Source organism: Neophocaena asiaeorientalis, unplaced genomic scaffold (assembly GCF_003031525.2).
Source record: "Neophocaena asiaeorientalis asiaeorientalis breed wild unplaced genomic scaffold, Neophocaena_asiaeorientalis_V1.1 scaffold478, whole genome shotgun sequence".
Lineage (NCBI taxonomy): Eukaryota > Metazoa > Chordata > Mammalia > Artiodactyla > Phocoenidae > Neophocaena > Neophocaena asiaeorientalis.
Window position 1 is genome coordinate 2299413 of NW_020173200.1, and position 20331 is coordinate 2319743.

At 59.9% G+C, this 20331-nt stretch overlaps 1 protein-coding gene across 2 annotated transcripts in view; it reads left to right on the forward strand.

Moving 5' to 3' along the window:
• The window catches only part of PTPRF (protein tyrosine phosphatase receptor type F), a 93080-nt gene extending 74747 nt beyond the window's left edge, over positions 1-18333 (forward strand). For both annotated transcript variants that reach the window (XM_024744740.1, XM_024744741.1), the window contains exons 16-34: positions 1-579; positions 1247-1344; positions 1524-1777; positions 1866-1959; positions 2584-2799; positions 3077-3231; positions 5815-5930; positions 10201-10298; positions 13326-13449; positions 13621-13796; positions 14487-14606; positions 14924-15078; positions 15157-15442; positions 15543-15721; positions 15935-16061; positions 16238-16363; positions 16628-16782; positions 16869-17004; positions 17349-18333. In XM_024744740.1, coding sequence (XP_024600508.1) covers positions 1-579; positions 1247-1344; positions 1524-1777; positions 1866-1959; positions 2584-2799; positions 3077-3231; positions 5815-5930; positions 10201-10298; positions 13326-13449; positions 13621-13796; positions 14487-14606; positions 14924-15078; positions 15157-15442; positions 15543-15721; positions 15935-16061; positions 16238-16363; positions 16628-16782; positions 16869-17004; positions 17349-17417 — 3263 coding nt within the window. In that variant the 3' untranslated portion in view covers positions 17418-18333. The remainder of the gene's footprint in view (positions 580-1246; positions 1345-1523; positions 1778-1865; positions 1960-2583; positions 2800-3076; positions 3232-5814; positions 5931-10200; positions 10299-13325; positions 13450-13620; positions 13797-14486; positions 14607-14923; positions 15079-15156; positions 15443-15542; positions 15722-15934; positions 16062-16237; positions 16364-16627; positions 16783-16868; positions 17005-17348) is intronic.
• Positions 18334-20331: the final 1998 nt, after the last annotated feature.

Genomic DNA, 20331 nt, shown 5'->3' on the forward strand with positions numbered 1-20331 from the left:
TCCCAGGCCGGCCCACCATGATGGTCAGCACCACGGCCATGAACACCGCGCTGCTCCAGTGGCACCCACCCAAGGAGCTGCCTGGGGAGCTGCTGGGCTACCGGCTGCAGTACCACCGGGCCGACGAGGCGCGGCCCAACACCATCGATTTTGGCAAGGACGACCAGCACTTTACGGTCACTGGCCTGCACAGAGGGGCCACCTACATCTTCCGGCTTGCTGCCAAGAACCGGGCCGGCCCAGGCGAGGAGTTCGAGAAGGAGATCACGACCCCCGAGGATGCTCCCAGCGGTTTCCCCCAAAACCTGCGCGTGGTAGGGCTGACCACATCTACCACGGAACTGACCTGGGAGCCCCCGGTGCTGGCGGAGAGGAACGGGCGCATCACCAACTATACCGTGGTGTACCGTGACATCAACAGCCAGCAGGAGCTGCACAACATCACTGCCGACACCCACCTGACGCTCTCCGGCCTCAAGCCAGACACCACTTACGACGTCAAGGTCCGTGCACGCACCAGCAAAGGCGCCGGCCCGCTCAGCCCCAGCATCCAGTCCCGGACCATGCCCGTGGAGCAAGGTGTGTGCTGCGCGCACGTGGCTGCGCCTGGGGACCTCTGCTCTCCTTGACCCACTGACCTCTGGCAACTGTGATCCACCAACCTCTGGTGTGTGACACTCCAGTCTCTCATGTCCATGACCACTAACCTCTAGTGAAGGGGTGCCACGTTCTCGGTGTGTGACCCCTGACCTCTGCTGTCCTTGACCTACTGACCTCTGCTGCGTGACTCTCCAGTCTCTCGTGACCTTGACCCACTGATATCTTTTGACTGCATCACCACTCTTGGGTATGCAACACTAATCTCCTGGGGCCATGACCCCCTGACCTCTAGTGACCACAGCCCACTGTGCTCTGGTGTGCGGCCTTGTGCTTCTGACTGAGTCCCACTGACCTGTGGTCACTGACCTGGTGTCTGTAAGCTCCAGCTTCACCCAAGCACTTCTGGAGATCCTGCCCACGGGTCCTGTGGCGTCTGCCCCGCTCGGTACTCACTGCGAGGAAGAGCCGGGGCTGGGAGCTGAACTGTGTGCGGTTGAAGCTGGCGGGAGTGGGGGGTGCCTGGTCCTCTGCAGCCTTTCCTAACCCCCTGGGCCCCCGCGCGGTGTCTCTTCCTGGCCAGGAAATCTTGAGGTCCATCCACCCCAGCTACACAGCCAGAGCTGACTCCCTCCTTATATCCCAACAGTGTTTGCCAAGAACTTCCGTGTGGAGGCTGCAATGAAGACATCTGTGCTGCTCAGCTGGGAGGTCCCTGACTCCTACAAGTCAGCTGTACCCTTCAAGGTGGGTGAAGTCAGCCGCACCTGGCACACACACACTGCTGCAGTCCCTCGTTGCAGTCCCGGCCTCTGCGCGTGTGTTTGTCATGCCGGATCCCGGTGGGGCGTGGGTGCGTGCTCTGCCCCGCAGGCCCGTGATGGGAAGCCTCACTCAGACGTGCCGCCTGCCCCCGTCCCGCGCAGATTCTGTACAACGGGCAGAGCGTGGAGGTGGATGGGCACTCGATGCGCAAGCTGGTTGCAGACCTGCAGCCGAACACAGAGTACTCGTTCGTGCTGACGAACCGTGGCAGCAGTGCGGGGGGCCTGCAGCACCTCGTGTCCATTCGCACAGCCCCCGACCTCCTGCCGCACAAGCCGCTGCCTGCCTCTGCCTACACAGCGGACGGCCGCTTCACTCTCTCCATGCCCCACGTGCAGGACCCCTCGCTCGTCAGGTGTGCGGATGAGGCCTCGGGGGGAGGGCAGGGCTGGCCATGCGAGCGCAGGCGATGACGGTCCCGATTCCCCCCTCTGCCCGCCCAGGTGGTTCTACATCATGGTGGTGCCCATTGACCGTGTAGGAGGGAGTGTGCTGGCACCACGATGGAGCACGCCCGAGGAGCTGGAGCTGGACGAGGTGCCTGGGGACCAGAAAGGGTAGCACTGATGACAGTCCCATTGAGGTTATTGGCTGTGGCCCCAGGGACCACGCCCCCCCCCCCCCCCCCCCCACGGGAGCCCCTGCAGCAAGTCTCTGATTGGCAGCCTGCCCTCATCTCTAGGGAGACAGATGCTGAGCTGGGCGCTTTCAGAGAACTCCTGGAGGGCTTACAGAGACTTCCCCCAAAGGGGTTTGAGGAGGATCCCCTGGGGTGGGAAGTGGCAGAGACATCTCTCAGATCTAGAGAATCCTGGGCCCTGTAGGCGTCGGGGTCCGCAGGGTCTGGAGGCCGCAGAGGGGCTAGAGTGGAGCCCCAGCATGTTTGGAATCTGCCGTCCTCTTCTCGCAGTGGTGTGCAGCCAGCCCTCTCAGGTTAGGCTGGGGCAGGTTACCCAGAGGGCCCCTTCTTATCAGGCTGGCTAGGAGGAGGGGCATTGCCTTGTCTGGCATTCAGCATGATTCTCCGAGGACTCTGAGTCCTTGAGCCCCTTACGTGGAAGGTGAGCCTAACCTCATCCCAGGGGGCGTATGTCCCAGGCCCCGGGCCCAGGAGCATGTGCTCCAAGGCCCCTGCGTGACTCCCGTCCTCTGCTCTGTCAGCTTCTGGAGGCCATCGAGCAGGGCGGTGGGGAGCTGCGGCAGCGGCGGCAGGCAGAGCGGCTGAAGCCATACGTGGCCGCTCAGGTGGACGTGCTCCCTGAGACTTTCACCCTGGGGGACAAGAAGAGCTACCGGGGCTTCTACAACCGGCCGCTGTCTCCAGACCTGAGCTACCAGTGCTTTGTGCTTGCCTCCCTGAAGGAACCCGTGGACCAGGTCTGCCTAAGGCCCAAGCCCTGACCACACACACCCCAGGCCAGTCTCAAACACCCCAGGGGCCCCATGCCTGCACTGGGGTCTCAAGGCCCTAACCCCTAAGACCCAGAACGCCAGACCCAACCTAGCCCTAGGGACCCAGTCAGCTGACCAGGCCCAGGTCAGCCTCTTAGTTCTGGGAGACCAGGCCCAGAGCCCATTCTCCAGGTTGGCGGGGCAGAGGGTGGGAGATCTCACCCGGGCTCACCACCTGTGCTGTTCCTCCACTGGGCCACAGAAGCGCTATGCCTCCAGCCCCTACTCCGACGAGATCGTGGTCCAGGTGACACCAGCCCAGCAGCAGGAGGAGCCCGAGATGCTGTGGGTGACGGGCCCCGTCCTGGCAGTCATCCTCATCATTCTCATTGTCATCGCCATTCTCCTGTTCAAGAGGTGAGTGCTCTGGTGGACGGCCACCTGCCCTCGGACTCTCAGGCGCTCCCTGGCCGGGTGCATACAGGCCTGGGGCAGCCACACTGGCCTGCGCCCCAGGGCGCACCCCTGGGCTCGGTGGGAAGCCAGGAGAGCAGAAGCAGTGCGTGTGCACACCCATGGGTGTGGCCCAGGTGCGATGAGCAGCCTCAGCTTCACAGCGGGCTTGTTCACGTGCATCCCCGGGCATGTCTGTGTGTCCGTCTCTGTGTTTTCAGTGAATGTGAGCCTGTGTGTCTCTCAGCTTCAAGACACGGCCTTCTCCTGGTCTCCTCCCTTCAGCACCCTCTCTGCCACCATCCCTAGATGACTCCCTGCCTGGATCTCCTGCTCGGGCCTTGAGAGGTCCAGACCCAGCTCCAGGGCCGTGTGCCCGTGGACATTCACTTGGCAGACGTTTATTGAGTGCCTGCTGTGACCATAGCACCTGCAGCTGTCCCAGACTCAGGGTGTCTTGACCCTTCCCACAGCCCTCCCCCAGGGTCCCCATCACAGGGGACGGGCCCATCTACCAAGTTACCAACCGGAAACCTGAGTGTCACCCTCTCCCCTCCTCCCTCTCCCTCCACCCGGTCTCCCGTGAGTCCTGCCCTGGATATCACTGGACCTGCTCCCCGCTCCCCACCGTAGGCTCCCCACGAGGTAACGCACGTGCGCACGGCACGCCTCAGTCCTCTCTCGGGTAGCTGCAGTGTCCTGATCTTGGAGTCTCCCCTTCCTCTCCATCCTCCTCCCAGCCTGAAAGGTGTTTCCAAAGATTTAGTTTGTCACCCTCAGCTTAACACTTCTCAGTTTTAACTAAAGAGTTTTATAGTCCGATCTCTGTAGCCTGAGGTCCATCAAATGCCTAGTCGGTCTGGCCCCTGCCGACACCCCGACATCGTCACTGAACCAGTGCAGCTCCCGGCCAGCCCGGGCTGAGCCCCTCCGCTCTGCCGCTCTCCTTCCCCCTGCCCGGGCAACTGCCATCTCATCCTTCAAGACTACTTTCCAGGCTCTGGTGCCCACGAGGCTCTGCCGGGCCCCTCCTATACCCCTTCGCCACACTGTCCCCCGCTGTCGTCCAGTGGTTCTTCCACGGGAACGGCGCTGGGCCTGTTTCCAGCACCCAGCGCAAGGCTGTCCGTGAACGCTTGTTGGTCCGTATGTCTGAACATGTTCACACACGAGTTCCTGTCCCCAGTACCCCATCTCTCCCTGCCCCTGACCCTGACCCTTGACCTGGACCTGGTGCCTCCTTCCTGAAGTTAGCTCCTTCCTCCCAGGGTGAATAGGGACAGTCTCGCCTGGTTCAGGGCCTGGAGACCCATGGGTGGGGAACCTGAGGAGGGTTCCACACACCCATTCATCCTCCCCCCACTGCCTCTGGGTCCTGGTGTCTGCCAGGAGAGGCAACCCCTCCCCGTGAATGCCACGTGGGTGCCATAGATGGGTCCGCAGTGTCCCCCATGTCGTGAGAGGGTCTGAGTGCTTGGCGGAAACAGTGACCGTTCCTTTCTTCTGTCCTTGCCTGTCTTTCGGGACCTAGTAAACAAGAAAGGTAGGAGTCCTTCCTTCTCTCTTCACACGCTTCCCCCTTCACTTCTTATCCCCATGCACACTGCGGGCCCAGCAGGGAGGGGCGCTGCTTGGGCCAGAAGCCTCCTGGCCTGCGGCTGTCTGGTCAGCTTGGCAGGCGATGGGACAGGCTCTGTCACTCTCTCGACTGGTGCTCTGCACAGGGGATGCCCCTTTTCCGGGCACAGGCAAAGCACAGACCTCCACCACTTCCCCTGCAGGCACAGACTCTGAGCTCACCAGAGCCTTCCCCCAGGCTCCCAGGTCTCTGAGGTTACCTGAGCGCTGCAGGGGACAGAGTGGCCTGTGTGCAAAGAGCACTGGCTGCAGGGCAGCGGGGAAGTGTGTGCTGCACACTCATGCACACTCGCGTAAGTTTCTTCCCCAAGCACACCTGTGGCCACCGAGCAGAAGCGGCCCCTGGATACTTGCCAGCAGCTGGACATTGCAGTCTGTCTCTCATCCTGTCCCTGTAGCCCGGGGAGCCGAGGCCAGCAAGGGAGGACTCTGCCCAGCTAGGGGGACGTCTTCCCTGTCCCTCCCCTGCTGCTCTGCACCTCTACCCTTGTACCGAGAGCCAGATAGCTGAGGCCCAGCTCTCTGTGATGTTTGCATATCTTAGGTGTCGTTTGCATGTTTCCTCCTGGTGGCTCCTGTTGCCTCAGCCGTGGGGCCCTTGCAGACAACAGCTACTGCCCGGCAGTGACCTGCCCTTTACGGGAAGGAGCCACAGCCTCTGCGGCCCCTTCCTTTCTCACTGGGCTGGCCCTCTGTCCACCCCCTATTCCGGCTGTCTCCGCACCCTCCGCCCTGTGTCCTCTCACGTGAAGCTGCTCTGGCCCTGGCTCCCCTGCACTCAGAGACCCCAGGCTGGGGTGGCAGGAGCAGGGCCGTGGACACAGGGCCTCTGTGGTGGCAGGCTATGCCATGCATCTCTGTTCTCCACCTGGACCTCAGTTCTCACCAACCGCCCTTCTGCCTCTCCAGGAAAAGGACCCACTCCCCATCGTCCAAGGATGAGCAGTCAATTGGGCTGAAGGACTCCTTGCTGGCCCACTCCTCCGACCCCGTGGAGATGCGGCGGCTCAACTACCAGACCCCAGGTAGGGTGGCTCCCTCGGCCTGCCTGCCTGCCCCACCCAGGCCTGCCGGTCTCCACCGAGGGACCCTGGCCTCACCCTGGCCCCCATTTCCTGTTCCTCCCTTCTGCCCTTCTCCCTGTACCCATCCACTTTGATGAAGTGACCGAGGAACCCCTGTATCAAGAGCTGGACAGGCACCCCAGGGCCCGGGAGCCTCTGGGGGTGGGGGGCAGCTAGCTGCTCAGACCCGACCTCGTCTTTGGTCACGCCCTCCAAGTATGGGCCCAGGACCCACACAGAGCCACATCCCAGCCCCGGGGTGGCCAGCCTCTGCACCCGTGCTCTGGTCCCTGCACACGAGAGGTTTGTTAGTGGGAAACGGCCCATCAGACCCTTGTGGCGGGATGGGGTGCCCACATCTGGCCCTTCTGGTGGCTGGCCCCAGATATTCTGTGCGAGTACAGAGACCCCGCACAGGACCTGGTGCCTGCCTTTCCTTCCCCGCCACTGTTACGGGGCTCTCTGGCTGCCCCTTCTACCTGAGCTGTCACTCCCTCCCTGTGCCCCAGCAGACACAGCTCAGACCTCTTCCCTGTGGGCAGGGTCGTTCCTCGGCTCCCAGATGCTGCTTCCATCGTGACACCTCCCACCCTGGGCTGGAACTGCCTCAGTGACAGAGCTCTGTGGAGCCAGGAACTGTCTTCTTCCTCTCCCATCCCTTGGGTTGTGCACACGGTGGATTCTTGTTGAGCGCCTGTGAAACAAACGCAAGGCAGCTGAATGAATGAGTGAACTACGACACACAGGGTTTGTGTGTACACGAGCTGCTCATTGCCGCGTGTTAAATTACCGCAAAACTTCGTGGCTGAAAACAATTATGTACTTTTTTTTTTTTTTTTTTTTTTTTGCGTTTCGCGGGCCCCTCCCCGTTGTGGCCTCTCCCATTGCGGAGCACAGGCTCCGGACGCGCAGGCTCAGCGGCCATGGCTCACGGGCCCAGCCGCTCCGCGGCATGTGGGATCTTCCCGGACCGGGGCACGAACCCGTGTCCCCTGCATCGGCAGGCGGACTCTCAACCACTGCGCCACCAGGGAAGCCCAACAATTATGTACTATTGTCACCGTCTTCCTGATTCAGAAATTCAGACGGGAGTGTAGCAGGAGCAGCTTGTCTCTATTCCAGAATGTCTGGGCCCTCGGCCGAAAGACTCAAAAGCTGGGAGCCAGAATCGTTCAGATCAGGGGTCAGCAGACTATGGCCCGAGGCCAGATGCAGCCCACCATCTGTTTCTGCAAATAAAGTTTTATTGGAACGCAGCCACGCCCATTCATTTATGTATTGTCTGTGGCTGTTTTCATACTACAAAGTAGAGCTAAGTAGGTGTGATAGACACCATATGTCCACAAAGCCAAAAATATTTACTAGCTGGCCTTTTATAGAAAAGTCTGCTGACCCCAGAATTCTGGAGACTCATTCATTCTCATGTCTTATGGTTGACACTGCAGTCAGCTGTGAGCTCACCTGAGGTTTTCGGCTCTCATCCTGTGGCCTGGGCTCCCTGACAACATGCTGACTGAGTTCCAAGGGCACGTTTCCTGAAAGAGAGAGAGCCAGGCTGACTTAGCAGGCTGTTGCAACCAGATGTGATCAGATCTTCAAGGAATCAAAGCCGGGGCCTGGAGGGCAGAGAAGCCTCCTCTGAGAGGGATGCCAAGCCGTGTGGGCCTTAGTCGGGCAGGGAGGGGGTGGGAGGGAACGGAGGGAACTCGCTTCTATGGCAGTAGCATGTGGGGAAGCAGCTTTCAGGCACTGTGTCCTGCGGCACTGGAGCTGGGGTTGTTGAGAGCCCAGAGATGAGTCTGGAGGGCTAGGCCGAGGTCCCGTCACAGAGGGACCTGCACGCCAGGCTAAGGGGTTTGGACTTTGTCTTGAGGGTTCCAGGGAGGCATTAAAGGTTTTCAGCAGGGCAGCAACAGGGTCAGAATTGTGCTGTAGAAACATAGCTCTGTTTGCCATGTGGAAGGCAGATTGGAAGGGGAGAACTTGGGGAGGCAGGCCGTTGAGAAGGTGCTGAGGACCTGGACGAGGCGGGTGGCAGTGGGGAGACATGAGCGAGACCTAAGCAGCAGGGCTCAGGCTTGATTCCATGTGGGGTGAGGAAATGGGGGCAGGGGTCCCAGGATGCCTCTGTGGTTGCTGGCTGAGCATTGGGGTGGGAGGGTCCAGGGAGACCTCCGCACCAACATCCTGGCTGGAACCACGGGCGTGGGGCATGCCAAGGAGCACGCAGTGGTCAACGCCTGCAAATAGATGGGCTCTCCCAGGAAGAGGGGGCAGGGGAAGAGAGCAGATGAAGGGCAGCCAGGGAAGGAGGTGAAATGTTGAGGAAGGATGGGTGAAGGATAGCCAAGGAGGAGGAGCCAGAGGGAGAGAGAACTCGGGGAGAGGAGTGTCCCAGAGGCCAGATGGGGAGGGCTGTGCAAGGAGGACCCAGGCAGAGGCCTTTGGCTTCGGCAGTTGGGACCTTGGAGAGCGTGTGGTGGGCGGGTCCTGGGGGCAGGAGCATTTCCGTGGGCTGAGGCACAGTGAGTGGGGAATGAGCAAGTGGGCGTGAAGGCCCTGCTGGGGTCTGGATCCTTGTGGCTGCAGGGCCCGGGGGAAAGGGCAGGGATCTGAGAGGAGGAGGCGGGGTGGAGCACAGGCAGTCAGAGGTGGTGTTAAAAGGGATGGGGGTCCAAAAGGACAGGAGGCTGTGGCTCCGGGCGGACCGTGGGGAGGGGCACAGTGAGGGTCACCCGAGGTGCCGAGATCAGGGAACAGGACTGCTGGCGGGGAGAGGTGTCTGTGCACAGGGGTGGTCTGGGAGGGAACCGGTGACCAGAAGGGGTGGCGGCGATGGCAGCACTGTCCACGGCTGAGGGTTTCCTTCTCGGTTTTTTCGTTCAGCAAATGTTTATTATTTTCTCTCATAATTTAACTCTTCTTCTGAAAGTGCTTCAAACGCACAGAAAAGCTGAGAGAGTGATACCGTCCCCATCTGCACATCCTCGTATGGACTCACCCTTCTGTTTCTCACCGCACGTGCCTCATCTCTCTCTCTGAAAGCACACTTCCCTTTTGCCAGTTCATCTGGAAATAGTCAGGGTCAAACTTTGATACCAGAGGGCACGAGGTTGGCTTGGACCTAGACTTCCATCATAGAAGGAGGCCCCTGAGACCGCCCAGGCTCTGGGTGGGAGATGCATCTGCTCCTCGGGGGGCAGAGGGGGCTGCGGTGGGACTGCCCCTGCGAGCCCCCCGCCCCACACGGTGTTCAGCAGCAGTGTAACCAGAGGTTAACGGGTTTCCTTCTCTTGCCCCCCTGTTTTTGTTCTTTCTCTCTGCAGGTTCCAGTGTCCCCAGTTGCCCGAATATCTCAAGTTAGTTTTCTGCGTTCCCGTGTTTGGGGCCCACTCTGGCTTCTGTGTGTTTCCTCTACTTCTCTCACCCATCGCCGCCCTCCTTCCTTGAGTTCTTCCTCTCTTTTCTCTACCTTCTCACTGCCCCATCTTTTCTTTGTCCATCCCGCTCTCTCCCCACCTTGCCCCCTTCTTCCCGCCCTGTTTTCCTTCCCGCCACTCTGTCTCTGCCTCTCGCCTCCGGTCTCAGTCCGACCCCTCTCCGGTCTCAGTCCGACCCCTTTCCCGTCTCAGTCCGACCCCTCTCCGGTCTCAGTCCGACTCCTCTCCTGTCTCCCTGCCTCCCTTTCCCCACATCTCCCTCCTCCCCTTTGCTTCTCCCTCCGAGTTCTTCCACGTCTCTGCCATGTACATCATGATCACTCCATCCACATGCTGGGTGCTGGGACAGGGACATCACCCAGCCTCCCATGGTGACTGGCGCCAGTGAGGGCAGGAGCGCTGTCCAGAGGCAGGACCCGCAGGCGGGGTGCAGGCTGAAGCAGCCCAGCCCCATCCTGTCCACTGCCTTCCACCTGGGCTTCCGGCCCCGGCCTGGGAGCGGGGAGGCCTCCCATGCCTGTGGAGAACCCGCCACTCAGCACCGTGTCACACGGACATGCTCACTCGTGCTCACACCACACACCCTTCCACCTCTGTCCTCTCCCGCCCCCACCCCCAGCCACTGTGTGCCCCGCCATCCCTGTCGCCGCATGTGCCGCCGTCTCCATGCCACCAGTGACGAGTGCTCCATGGTCACACGTGTCCACATGTGCACATACATGCATTGGGGCTGTCTCCACCACCCCTCTCAGGCCTCACGCTAACTCTGCCTGTGTGTGCCCTGCTTCCAGGTATGCGAGACCACCCGCCCATCCCTATCACCGACCTGGCGGACAACATCGAGCGCCTCAAAGCCAACGACGGCCTCAAGTTCTCCCAGGAATACGAGGTGAGACTTCTCCCCTCACCCCCGCTTCACATCCCCCACCATGTGCCTGGCCCCAGACCGGCTCCTTTCCTGCCTCGGGCTCCAGGCTTCTCCAGAACACACACTGGAGGGGTCAGCAGTGGCCAGCAGGGAACTCAACTCCTCAGGTCTCAGGTTCTGGGCCTGACAGAGGCCCTTCCAGATCCCCGGGTCAGGACACTCAGTCACATGCCCTGATGCTAACAGAGGCAGACAGGTCTCTCTCTCTCTCTACCTCTCTCTGTCTCACACACACACACACACACCCAGCTCAGTAATAACAGCTGGCATTTATGGAGAGCTTCCTGCACACACACACACACACACACACACACACACACACACACACACACACCCAGGTCAGTAATAACAGCTGGCATTTATGGAGAGCTTCCTACACACACACACACACACACACACACCCAGGTCAGTAATAACAGCTGGCATTTATGGAGAGCTTCCTGCAGGCCAGCTCTAGGCTAGGTACTTTGCATACCATCCTGCCCTCCCCACACCCTGTGAAACGGATACTGGTGTTATCCCATCTTACAGATGAGGAAGCTGAGGCTTAGAGGAGGGGAAGTGACTTGCCCAAGGTCACACAGCTGATGAGTAGTGGAATGTGTCTGTCAGCCTGTACCCTGCACATGCATGTGCTCACGGGTGTTCTCAGAGTACAGATCACAGAGATGGGGAGCTGGGGGGCCTGAATCTTGCCACTTGGGCTGCACAAACCCTCCTGCTCAGGGCCCTCCAGGTACTCCCTTCACTCTGGCCTGGACCCTATCTAATGGGGGCTCAGACTTCAGAGCACTGCTCCTGCCCAGAGTCAGGGCTTCCAGGCGCCGGGCTGGGGAGGTGCTTTGCTAGTGAAAGGGGTGTCAAGGAGGTGATAAGGAGAGCCCCACCTCCTCTAAGGAGCACGGGCGGAGGTGTTGTTAAGGCATCTTCCGCCTCTGCCCCACTCGGCCCCTCCAACCCCCCCGCTCCGCCCGAAGCGCAGCGCTGGCACAGGATGGCGGGTGGATGGATGGGTGATTGACGGGCTGGCTCCACCCTGCCTGTGAGCCCGCCCCGCTCCAGTCAGATGTCCACCCTCAGCTGGGCTGCTATCGCGGGCACCAGGGCTCCCCTTCAAGGGCTGTGAGCCAGGTTTCCACAGAGGAAATTGAGCTTGGCCGGGGAACTGATGATCACCTGTGCCGCGAGGGAGGCGTGCCACTTCTCCCTGCAGAGCGCCCACTGGGGGCCTGCTCTGCACAGCCCCGCCATGGGGGGGACAGAGCCGCTAAGGGGGGGCTCCCTGCCTCCAGCTCCTTACCTGGCCTGGTCTCCCGCCCACACTCATCCAGTCCCACGTCCCACGCCACCCTTCCTCCCATGGGGCTCTGCGGCTCACTGTCCAGACTCGGTGTCCCCCGTGCACCTTCTGCCTCTTCTCTGCTCCAGTCTGCGCTTTCCTCACCACAGCCTCCTCCTCCAGGAAGCCTCCTCTGGCCACCCGGCCTGCCGAGAGCTTTCCTGCAGCCAGGATCCCATAGCTGTGTTACCTTTAACGGTCAGTCAGTCGCTCATCTGGCATCGTCAGGCACTTAGCCTGTGCTGGGTTTTGGGGGTGTGGAGGCAAGTGCCCACAGGGAGCTCAGCCGGCGGGGAGACGAGTGCCGACAGATGAGAGACACTGAATGTGACCTCATACCCTGGGGTTAAACATGCAGACGTGCGGAGAAGGTCGGCCGGCCGACAGCACCGAAGCAAGCAGGCTAGGGGTGGGGTGTGCTGGGGTCTCACGGAAGCAGTGCTCGCTGACCCGTGGAGAGTAACAGGCTGGCGCCAAAACCTGGAGGACACGGTGTGCTATGCTGAGAACTTCGGGTGGTATTCGTCTGTAAAAGGAGGGTGGTAATAGAACCTATTTCGTGGGAGGATTAGATGAGGGAATACACGCAGAGTGTTGAGAGCAGTGCCAAGCACACGGTAAGTTTTCGCTGAGCCTCAGCTGTTACTATTATCATCTGAGGCGATGAGGAGCCATGGGAGACATTAAGCAGGGAATTGATCACAGATCTGCATTTTATAAGGATTTTTCCGGCTGCAGGACGGAGTGGGGCCAAGCGAAGAGGCAGGGAGATGCCAAGTCTGAGCACAGGTGGCCTGGCTGAGGCCCTGGCAGCGGGTTGGAGAGAGCTGAGGGGCTGGGAGCGATGGGATGGGGCACAGAGGAGTTCTGAGGACGACTTGCAGGTTGTGGCCGGGGCTTTGGGGTAAATGAGGGCAGTGCCCTTCACTGAGATGGAGCCCCAGCAGCAGAGCCGGGTTTGCAGGGGGAGCTGATGAGCTCAGCTTGGCAAGGGTTGAGACCGAAGGAGTGTGGGATGTCCAGGTGGGATGTCCAAGGGGCTGCTGGCTATTCAGACTGGGAGCTCAGGGGAGACTCCGGGCTCCGGCTGGGGTTACGGCAGCTCCAGCATGTGGGCGTAAGGTCCTGAGAACAAGTGAACTCACCCAGGAAGGGCTGGAGAGTGCAAAGAGGGCCCAGGAATGAACTCCGGAGGAGCACTGCGTCCTGCCTATGGGAAGGAACAGCCAGAGAGGGAAGAGGAGAGCTGGGCGAGGCCGTGCAGCATTGGCCAGAGCCCCAGCAGCACTGGGTCGTGCGCAGCTGGCCGCCGTTGCTTCTGCACTCATTCATTAGCTGGATTCAGGGCTTGAGGGACTTCCCTAGCCCCCACCCCACCCCGGACCACTCTCCTGGGCGAGGGGATTTGTGGTACCTCGGTTAGAGGACTCTTCGGTCCATTGCCTTGCTGATGGGTGCCGTGCCAGCCTCTTCGCTCCGTGGCCAGGGGAGCTGGTGCTCAGCCTTCACCGGCACCATGCAGTAGAGCGGCTGGCTGTGAACCGGGAGTGAAGGCCGGATGTGGACACCACCTGGAAGGCTGGGTCTCCCTGGAGGCACTAGGTAGTCAGCTCTTGCCCCACTCCACCTGCCTCCTCCATTCCCTGCAGTCAATTGACCCTGGACAGCAGTTCACGTGGGAGAATTCAAACCTGGAGGTGAACAAGCCCAAGAACCGCTACGCCAACGTCATTGCCTACGACCACTCTCGAGTCATCCTTACCTCCATTGATGGTGAGCCGAGGGCGGGGCCCCCTCCCATCCCCTTGATCTCCTCCTCGCTGGGGGACATTTCATCCTCCAGGAGAGGCCCACAGGTCCCAGGGTGCACCGAGGAGGTATGGATGGACTGGGTTGGAGGCCCCAGGATAATGCTCTCCCATGTCCCTTCCTGCCTGTTCATAGGTGTCCCGGGGAGTGACTACATCAACGCCAACTACATCGATGGCTACCGCAAGCAGAATGCCTACATTGCCACGCAGGGCCCGCTGCCTGAGACCATGGGCGATTTCTGGAGGATGGTGTGGGAGCAGCGTACAGCCACTGTGGTCATGATGACACGGCTGGAGGAAAAGTCCCGGGTAAGGCTGTGCAGAGCCCTGCCCAGGGCGGGGGAGGAGGGTGGCAGCGGATACTCAGCCACCAGGTGACTTCAGACACCTTTTCCCATCCCTGTGGGAAGAAGCTCCTCAAGGGACTTGCCAAGTGCTGTTGTTTTCCTGGGGTGTCTTCGTGTCCCAGCTGCTGGACGTTCCTGGGATGTGGCATGTTCCCCATATACTAGTGGGTTCCCAGCATGTTATGTTGCCCCAGATGCTGTCATTTTCCAAGAATGTTAATACGCTCCCCAGTTGCTGGCATGTTTCTGGGATGTTCGCATGTTCCCCAGATGCTGGAGTGTAGCTGGGGCATTAACACGTCTCCTAAGTTAATTAGTGGAAAGAGCTGCTGTTACCTGTTTATGCACAGCAAAGCGTTGACTGGAACGTAAAATTTACAGAGCTTGAAAATGGTGCATAAACGTTATGGGTAGATTTGGCAGAAAATGTGCCTGGTGAAATCTGGTCATGAATAAACAATTTTCAATTACGTCCCTCGTTCCCCTGGTGAGGGCAGGGGTGGAGGCGTATCGTGAGACCATGATAGGGTTTGGTGAGGGGTGGCATAATGGATCTGAGAGCTCGGGGCTGAGGGCTAGACCTCCCACCCTGCTTCTGCCCGCCTGAGCCTTTGGGTACCTCCAGACACCCTGCCCTGCTGTCCCTCTGCAGGTGAAGTGCGATCAGTACTGGCCACCCCGTGGCACCGAGACCTACGGCCTCATCCAGGTGACCCTGCTGGACACAGTGGAGCTGGCCACCTACACTGTGCGCACCTTTGCGCTCCACAAGGTATGGTCCTGCCCCCGTGCTTGTCCCCCGGCCGGGACCTATGAGGACAATGGTCTGAACGTGGTGTGCTGGCGGGGAAGGGGGCGAGTGGGAGCCCGGTGTTGGAGGTCGGGGCTTGGAGGTGTGAGCGCACCATGACAGCCGGTGCCATGGGCGGCATGGATGGAAGCAGCACCCGAGCTCCTTCAGGCTGCCCCGTGTGGCTTCTGAGTCCCGTTGGAAAGCCGGGGTCTGGCCTCAGCATTGGGGCATCCTGCCCTGAGTCTGTAGAGGGTACACTCCCTGGTCACACCGTCCCTCCCCGCTCTCCTCCCCAGAGTGGCTCCAGTGAGAAGCGGGAGCTGCGTCAGTTCCAGTTCATGGCCTGGCCAGACCACGGAGTTCCCGAGTACCCGACCCCCATCCTGGCCTTCCTGCGGCGGGTCAAGGCCTGCAACCCGCTGGACGCCGGGCCCATGGTGGTACACTGCAGGTGAGGGAGTGCCACGCCACCGGGGGGTGGGGCAGAGGCGGGGTGGGCCCCTGCCCAGGCTGAGTCCGTGTCCTGCAGTGCGGGCGTGGGCCGCACGGGCTGCTTCATCGTCATCGACGCCATGCTGGAGCGGATGAAGCATGAGAAGACGGTGGACATCTACGGCCACGTGACGTGCATGCGGTCACAGCGCAACTACATGGTGCAGACCGAGGACCAGTACGTGTTCATCCATGAGGCCCTGCTGGAGGCCGCCACGTGTGGACACACGGAGGTGCCTGCTCGCAACCTCTATGCCCACATCCAGAAGCTGGGCCAAGTACCTCCTGGGGAAAGTGTGACCGCCATGGAGCTGGAGTTCAAGGTGGGCTCAGGGCTGGGCCTGCCTGGCTCCAGGGCCTGGACTGGGTCCCGGGGACCGTCCTTCAGGAAGCCAGGCCTGACCAGCCTCTCCCTCTCGCTAGTTGCTGGCCAGCTCCAAGGCCCACACATCCCGCTTCATCAGTGCCAACCTGCCCTGCAACAAGTTCAAGAACCGCCTGGTGAACATCATGCCCTACGAACTGACCCGTGTGTGTCTGCAACCCATCCGCGGCGTGGAGGGCTCCGACTACATCAACGCCAGCTTCCTGGATGGCTATAGGTCAGCACACTTGTGACTGCCCACCACGCCCACGGGTAGCCAGGCCTGCTCCTGGCCGGCTGGGGGCGCAACAGAGTAGGGCCAGCCTGGAAGACCAGGGTGGGCTTCCTGGAGGAGGGGTGATCTGAGCGGGGCCCCAAGGGACTAGGCAGCCATGGGGAGACTCGGGGGACAGCAGCACCTCCAGCATGTCCAGTCTTATGTCCACCCCAGACAGCAGAAGGCCTACATAGCCACACAGGGGCCTCTGGCGGAGAGCACCGAGGACTTCTGGCGCATGCTGTGGGAGCACAACTCCACCATCATCGTCATGCTTACCAGGCTTCGGGAGATGGGCAGGGTGAGCACGCCAGCCACCCCTTCTCTATCGTGTCCTTCCTCTCCCGGCCCTGTCAGCATAGCCTCAGACCCCATTATCACCACCTGTGGCATCCTGTCCCCGAAACCTCTGAAACCCGGAGCTCCCCTCCCCACTCTTTCCCCACCTGACCATGGGGCCGGGCCCTCTGTCCACAGGAGAAGTGCCACCAGTACTGGCCCGCAGAGCGCTCTGCTCGCTACCAGTACTTTGTCGTTGACCCGATGGCTGAGTACAACATGCCCCAGTATATCCTGCGTGAATTCAAGGTCACAGATGCCAGGGTGAGTGGACAGGGGAGTGTGTATATTTGTACGAAAGCTTGTCTGTAACGCTGCCGGAGCCCCTGTGGTGGGGCTGCCTTTGTGGTGCCCCAGCTCCAGCTGCAGGAATCGAAGGTGAGCTGTGGGCGTGCAAGCCCATTTCCCAGGGTGGCCTCGGTGTAACGACCTCAGGGTGCTTACCTGTGCTACCGCACTGTCCGCCTGCCCTGGGGGGCTGCCGCCTGAAGCTCCAGCCCTGACCCCGGCCTCTGCCACCTCTCCCAGGATGGGCAGTCAAGGACGATCCGGCAGTTCCAGTTCACAGACTGGCCAGAGCAGGGCGTGCCCAAGACGGGCGAGGGCTTCATCGACTTCATCGGGCAGGTGCACAAGACCAAGGAGCAGTTCGGGCAGGATGGGCCCATCACGGTGCACTGCAGGTGGGGCCGACCCCATGGAGGTCTGGGCGTGTGGGGGGTTGGGGGTTCAGGGGCAGGAGCCCTGACCCAGCACTGTCCCTGGGCAGTGCCGGTGTCGGCCGCACCGGGGTGTTCATCACGCTGAGCATCGTCCTGGAGCGGATGCGCTACGAGGGCGTGGTCGACATGTTCCAGACCGTGAAGACCCTGCGCACACAGCGCCCAGCCATGGTGCAGACGGAGGTATGCAGGCCACTGGCCATGCCAAAGCCAGCTCCTCACAGACACATGCTGGGGAAGGCTGAGCCGGACGGGTTCCCCGCTTGGCAGCTGTGCACTGGACGCCAGTGTTGTGCGTGGCTCCCAGCTGGGGTTGCACGTGTCGGTCCTTACAGGGTACACGATCTAGGGGCAGAGTGGGGGTGGCAGGGGGAAGCCTGGGCAGATGTCTGGATCTGGCCCCTGCTGCTGGCCAGCAGAGGCAGAGGCTAAGTCCGTGACCCACTGGCTGCAGTGTGAGTGCCCTTGGCTGTGTGTCGGGGTATCCTCCATCGCTGTCTGCGCTGACCAGACCCCTGTCCCGGCAGGACCAGTACCAGCTGTGCTACCGCGCGGCCCTGGAGTACCTCGGCAGCTTTGACCACTATGCAACGTAACCACCGCCCCCCTCTCCTCCGCTGCCCCCACCTGGGGGCTCCGGAGGGGACCCAGCTCCTCTGAGCCATACCGACCATCATCCAGCCCTCCTGCACAGGTGCTGCTGCTGGCAGAGCACAGCCCACCGGGATCACAGCGTTTCAGGAACATTGCCACACCGAACGGAGAGCCCAGAACTGCCCTGGGCGAGGGGGTGGGCCGGCAGGCGTGCACTGAGGCCACGTCTCTGTCCACCAGGCCCGCCCCGGAGCCCCTGCGAGCTCTCTGTTCCGCTGCCGCGTTTCTCATGCTTCTTCTCGTGGGGGGGATGGGAGCAAAGCCTCCTTTTTTTATACTTTAAGTGGGGTAGACAGGGATTCTAGCCTCTTCCCTCTGACTTTTCCTTTTGCAAGTTCTTAACTGCAGAATGGGGTTGCGGTGTAGCTTGTGTTCTCTTTTGAATTCGCTCTGGACCCTTTCTTGGTACGACTTTCACTGCTGAAGGATGGGGTGTGCCTTCCTCGTGTGTGTGGAGCTGGGGCCGCCAGCCTGCGCAGAGGCATCGCTGATCCAGCTGCTCTTCCAGCCCTTCAGACAAGATCCTGTTTTAGCCAAATGCAGGGAAACAGTTTTTTTTTTTTTTTGGTTTAATTTCTGTTTTGTTTTTCCGTAAGAGCCTTATTTTGGGCCCCATAGACAGTGGTGGGCGGGGCGGAGGTAGGAAGCACTCATCCCCAGTCGTCTATTCCAGTGTGTGTTTAACATTCACAGCCCAGAACCACAGACGTGTCTGGGGGAGCCTGGAAAGGCATTCCTCATCACCATCGTTTGCAAAGTTTAAAGATAAAGCAAAGACAAAAAACAAACAGACAAAAAAATCCAAACAAAAAAAAAACACAAGAAAAAAAGAGTCATCCCCTGGCCTCTGCTTCAAACCCCTGAGAGGGGAGGTGGCTCTGTGTGCCTGGGATTCCCTCTGGGTCCGCAGAGCCTTGCTTTTTGTCCCCAGCATTGTGGGATGGCGTGGTGTTGGTAGGCTGTGGGTCTGGCCGTGTGGCCAAGGTGATGGGCACCAGTCAGGGTGTGTGCCATGCCCCACACACCTCTGGGCCAAGCAGGGGTGCAGCTGGCCCTTCAGGTGCATGCCAGTGGGCCTCGTAGCACACATCTGTCCTCGGAGCAGGGGCCAGATGACTCCCCTCCCTGGTTTGCAGCTGTTTTCAAAGCCCCTGAGAATCGCTCTTTTCCACTCCTTCAAAGATGCCCTCCTAAACCAATGTGGCAAGACTACTGGACTTCTCTCAGTGGTACTATACTCAATCCTTATTATCTCGGCTTGCTGAGGGGCAGGGAGCGGCCTCTTCCTCTGGGCAGCACTATCTAGGTAGGTAAGTGGGGGCGGGAAGGGTGCATAGCTGTGTTAGCCGAGGGACTCTGAGGCAGATGTCCCCAGATCTAAGTAGGTGGTCAGGATCAACAATCCAGGGTTGGTAATGTTGAATGAGACATTCATTTTTACCTTGTGGATGCTAGTGCTGTAGAGTTCACTGTTGTACACAGTCTGTTTTCTATTTGTTAAGAAAACTACAGCATCATTGCATAATTCTTGATGGTAATAAATTTGAATAATCAGATTTCTTACAAACCGGGCCTCTGTCTCGGCTCTTTGCGGAACCAGAGTCTGGGCTCTCTAAGTCAGTCCCTAGGGGTAGGTTCTGCCGATTTCCTGCTCCTCAGGAGACAGCGAGGCTGTCCTGAGGACCTGTGAGAAGACGGGCTCCTGGCCTGGTGCCCACTTTCTGATGGGAGCCTGAAGACTGAGCCACAGTGCGTGGAAGGAGCACCTACCGTGGGCTGCGACTCCCCGGGCCAGAAGCACACCCCCTGCCTCTCCTCACCCCCACCATGTTCTGGGTCGCCACATGGTGGGTACCAGGACTCCCCAGACCACACACATCCCCTTCCGTCACCTCCTCCCTCTCTTCCTCCCCTGCCATAAGGAGAAGGATGGCACTGTGGCAGTGGAGGCCGAGAAGGTATGGAAATGGGTTAATGAGGACTCTGGTAATTCTTGCAAGGTGGGTACTGGACACAGTGTGGCCGTCTGGCCCCTGGACACACAGCAACATCTGCAGTGGTCTCTCCACTGGTGATCAGATAAGTCCTACCAGGTTGTCAAACCATATGGAACTTCTGGGGACAGAAGACAAGCAAAACCCAGAACAAGTGAGGAAGAAAAATACATGTAGTCAGCAGTGACCAGACTATAGAGAGTGCCACGATGAGCCCAACACACAGGTGCTGTGGGTGCTCTGAGGCAGCACCTCACCCTGCGGCAGGATCAGGGAAGGCTTCCTGGAGGAGGTGACGTAAGCTGGCTTCTGAGTGTTTCATAGGGTGAGTAGGGGCTACTTTCAAAAGATGGGAACAGCATTTCCAATGGAGAGAGCAACTTGTACAAGGGCTTGGAAGCATGAAACAGACCAACAAATACGAGAAACTACAAGGAACGCACATGATCCGGGTAGGGAGACATAAGGCCAGAGGTAGGCTGGAGGCAGCTGACGGGTTTGAGGTGATTGAGAACGGGATGCAGGTGTCCCTGCTGGGTGACATGCCACTGTACTGTGCTCTGCCGCCTCCTTCGAGGCCCTCACTGCACTCTAGTGTTGCCAGCTGTCTCCCTGGGGGCCCTGAGTGACCAAGGCCTGGGATCGAGGCTCTTCTTGGCTTCCCTAGCTCCTAGCTCACTGCCGGGTATATGTCTATTTGTTGAGAAAAACAACACCATCATTGCATTACTTGATGATATTAAATTTGAATAAATATTTCTTCGTGAAAAATTGAGCCATTAAACATTTGCAAGTGAGGGTAGCTATCAGATTATCACTTGAGCGACAGCATACAAACTGCACCAGGCAGGCAGACCACAGG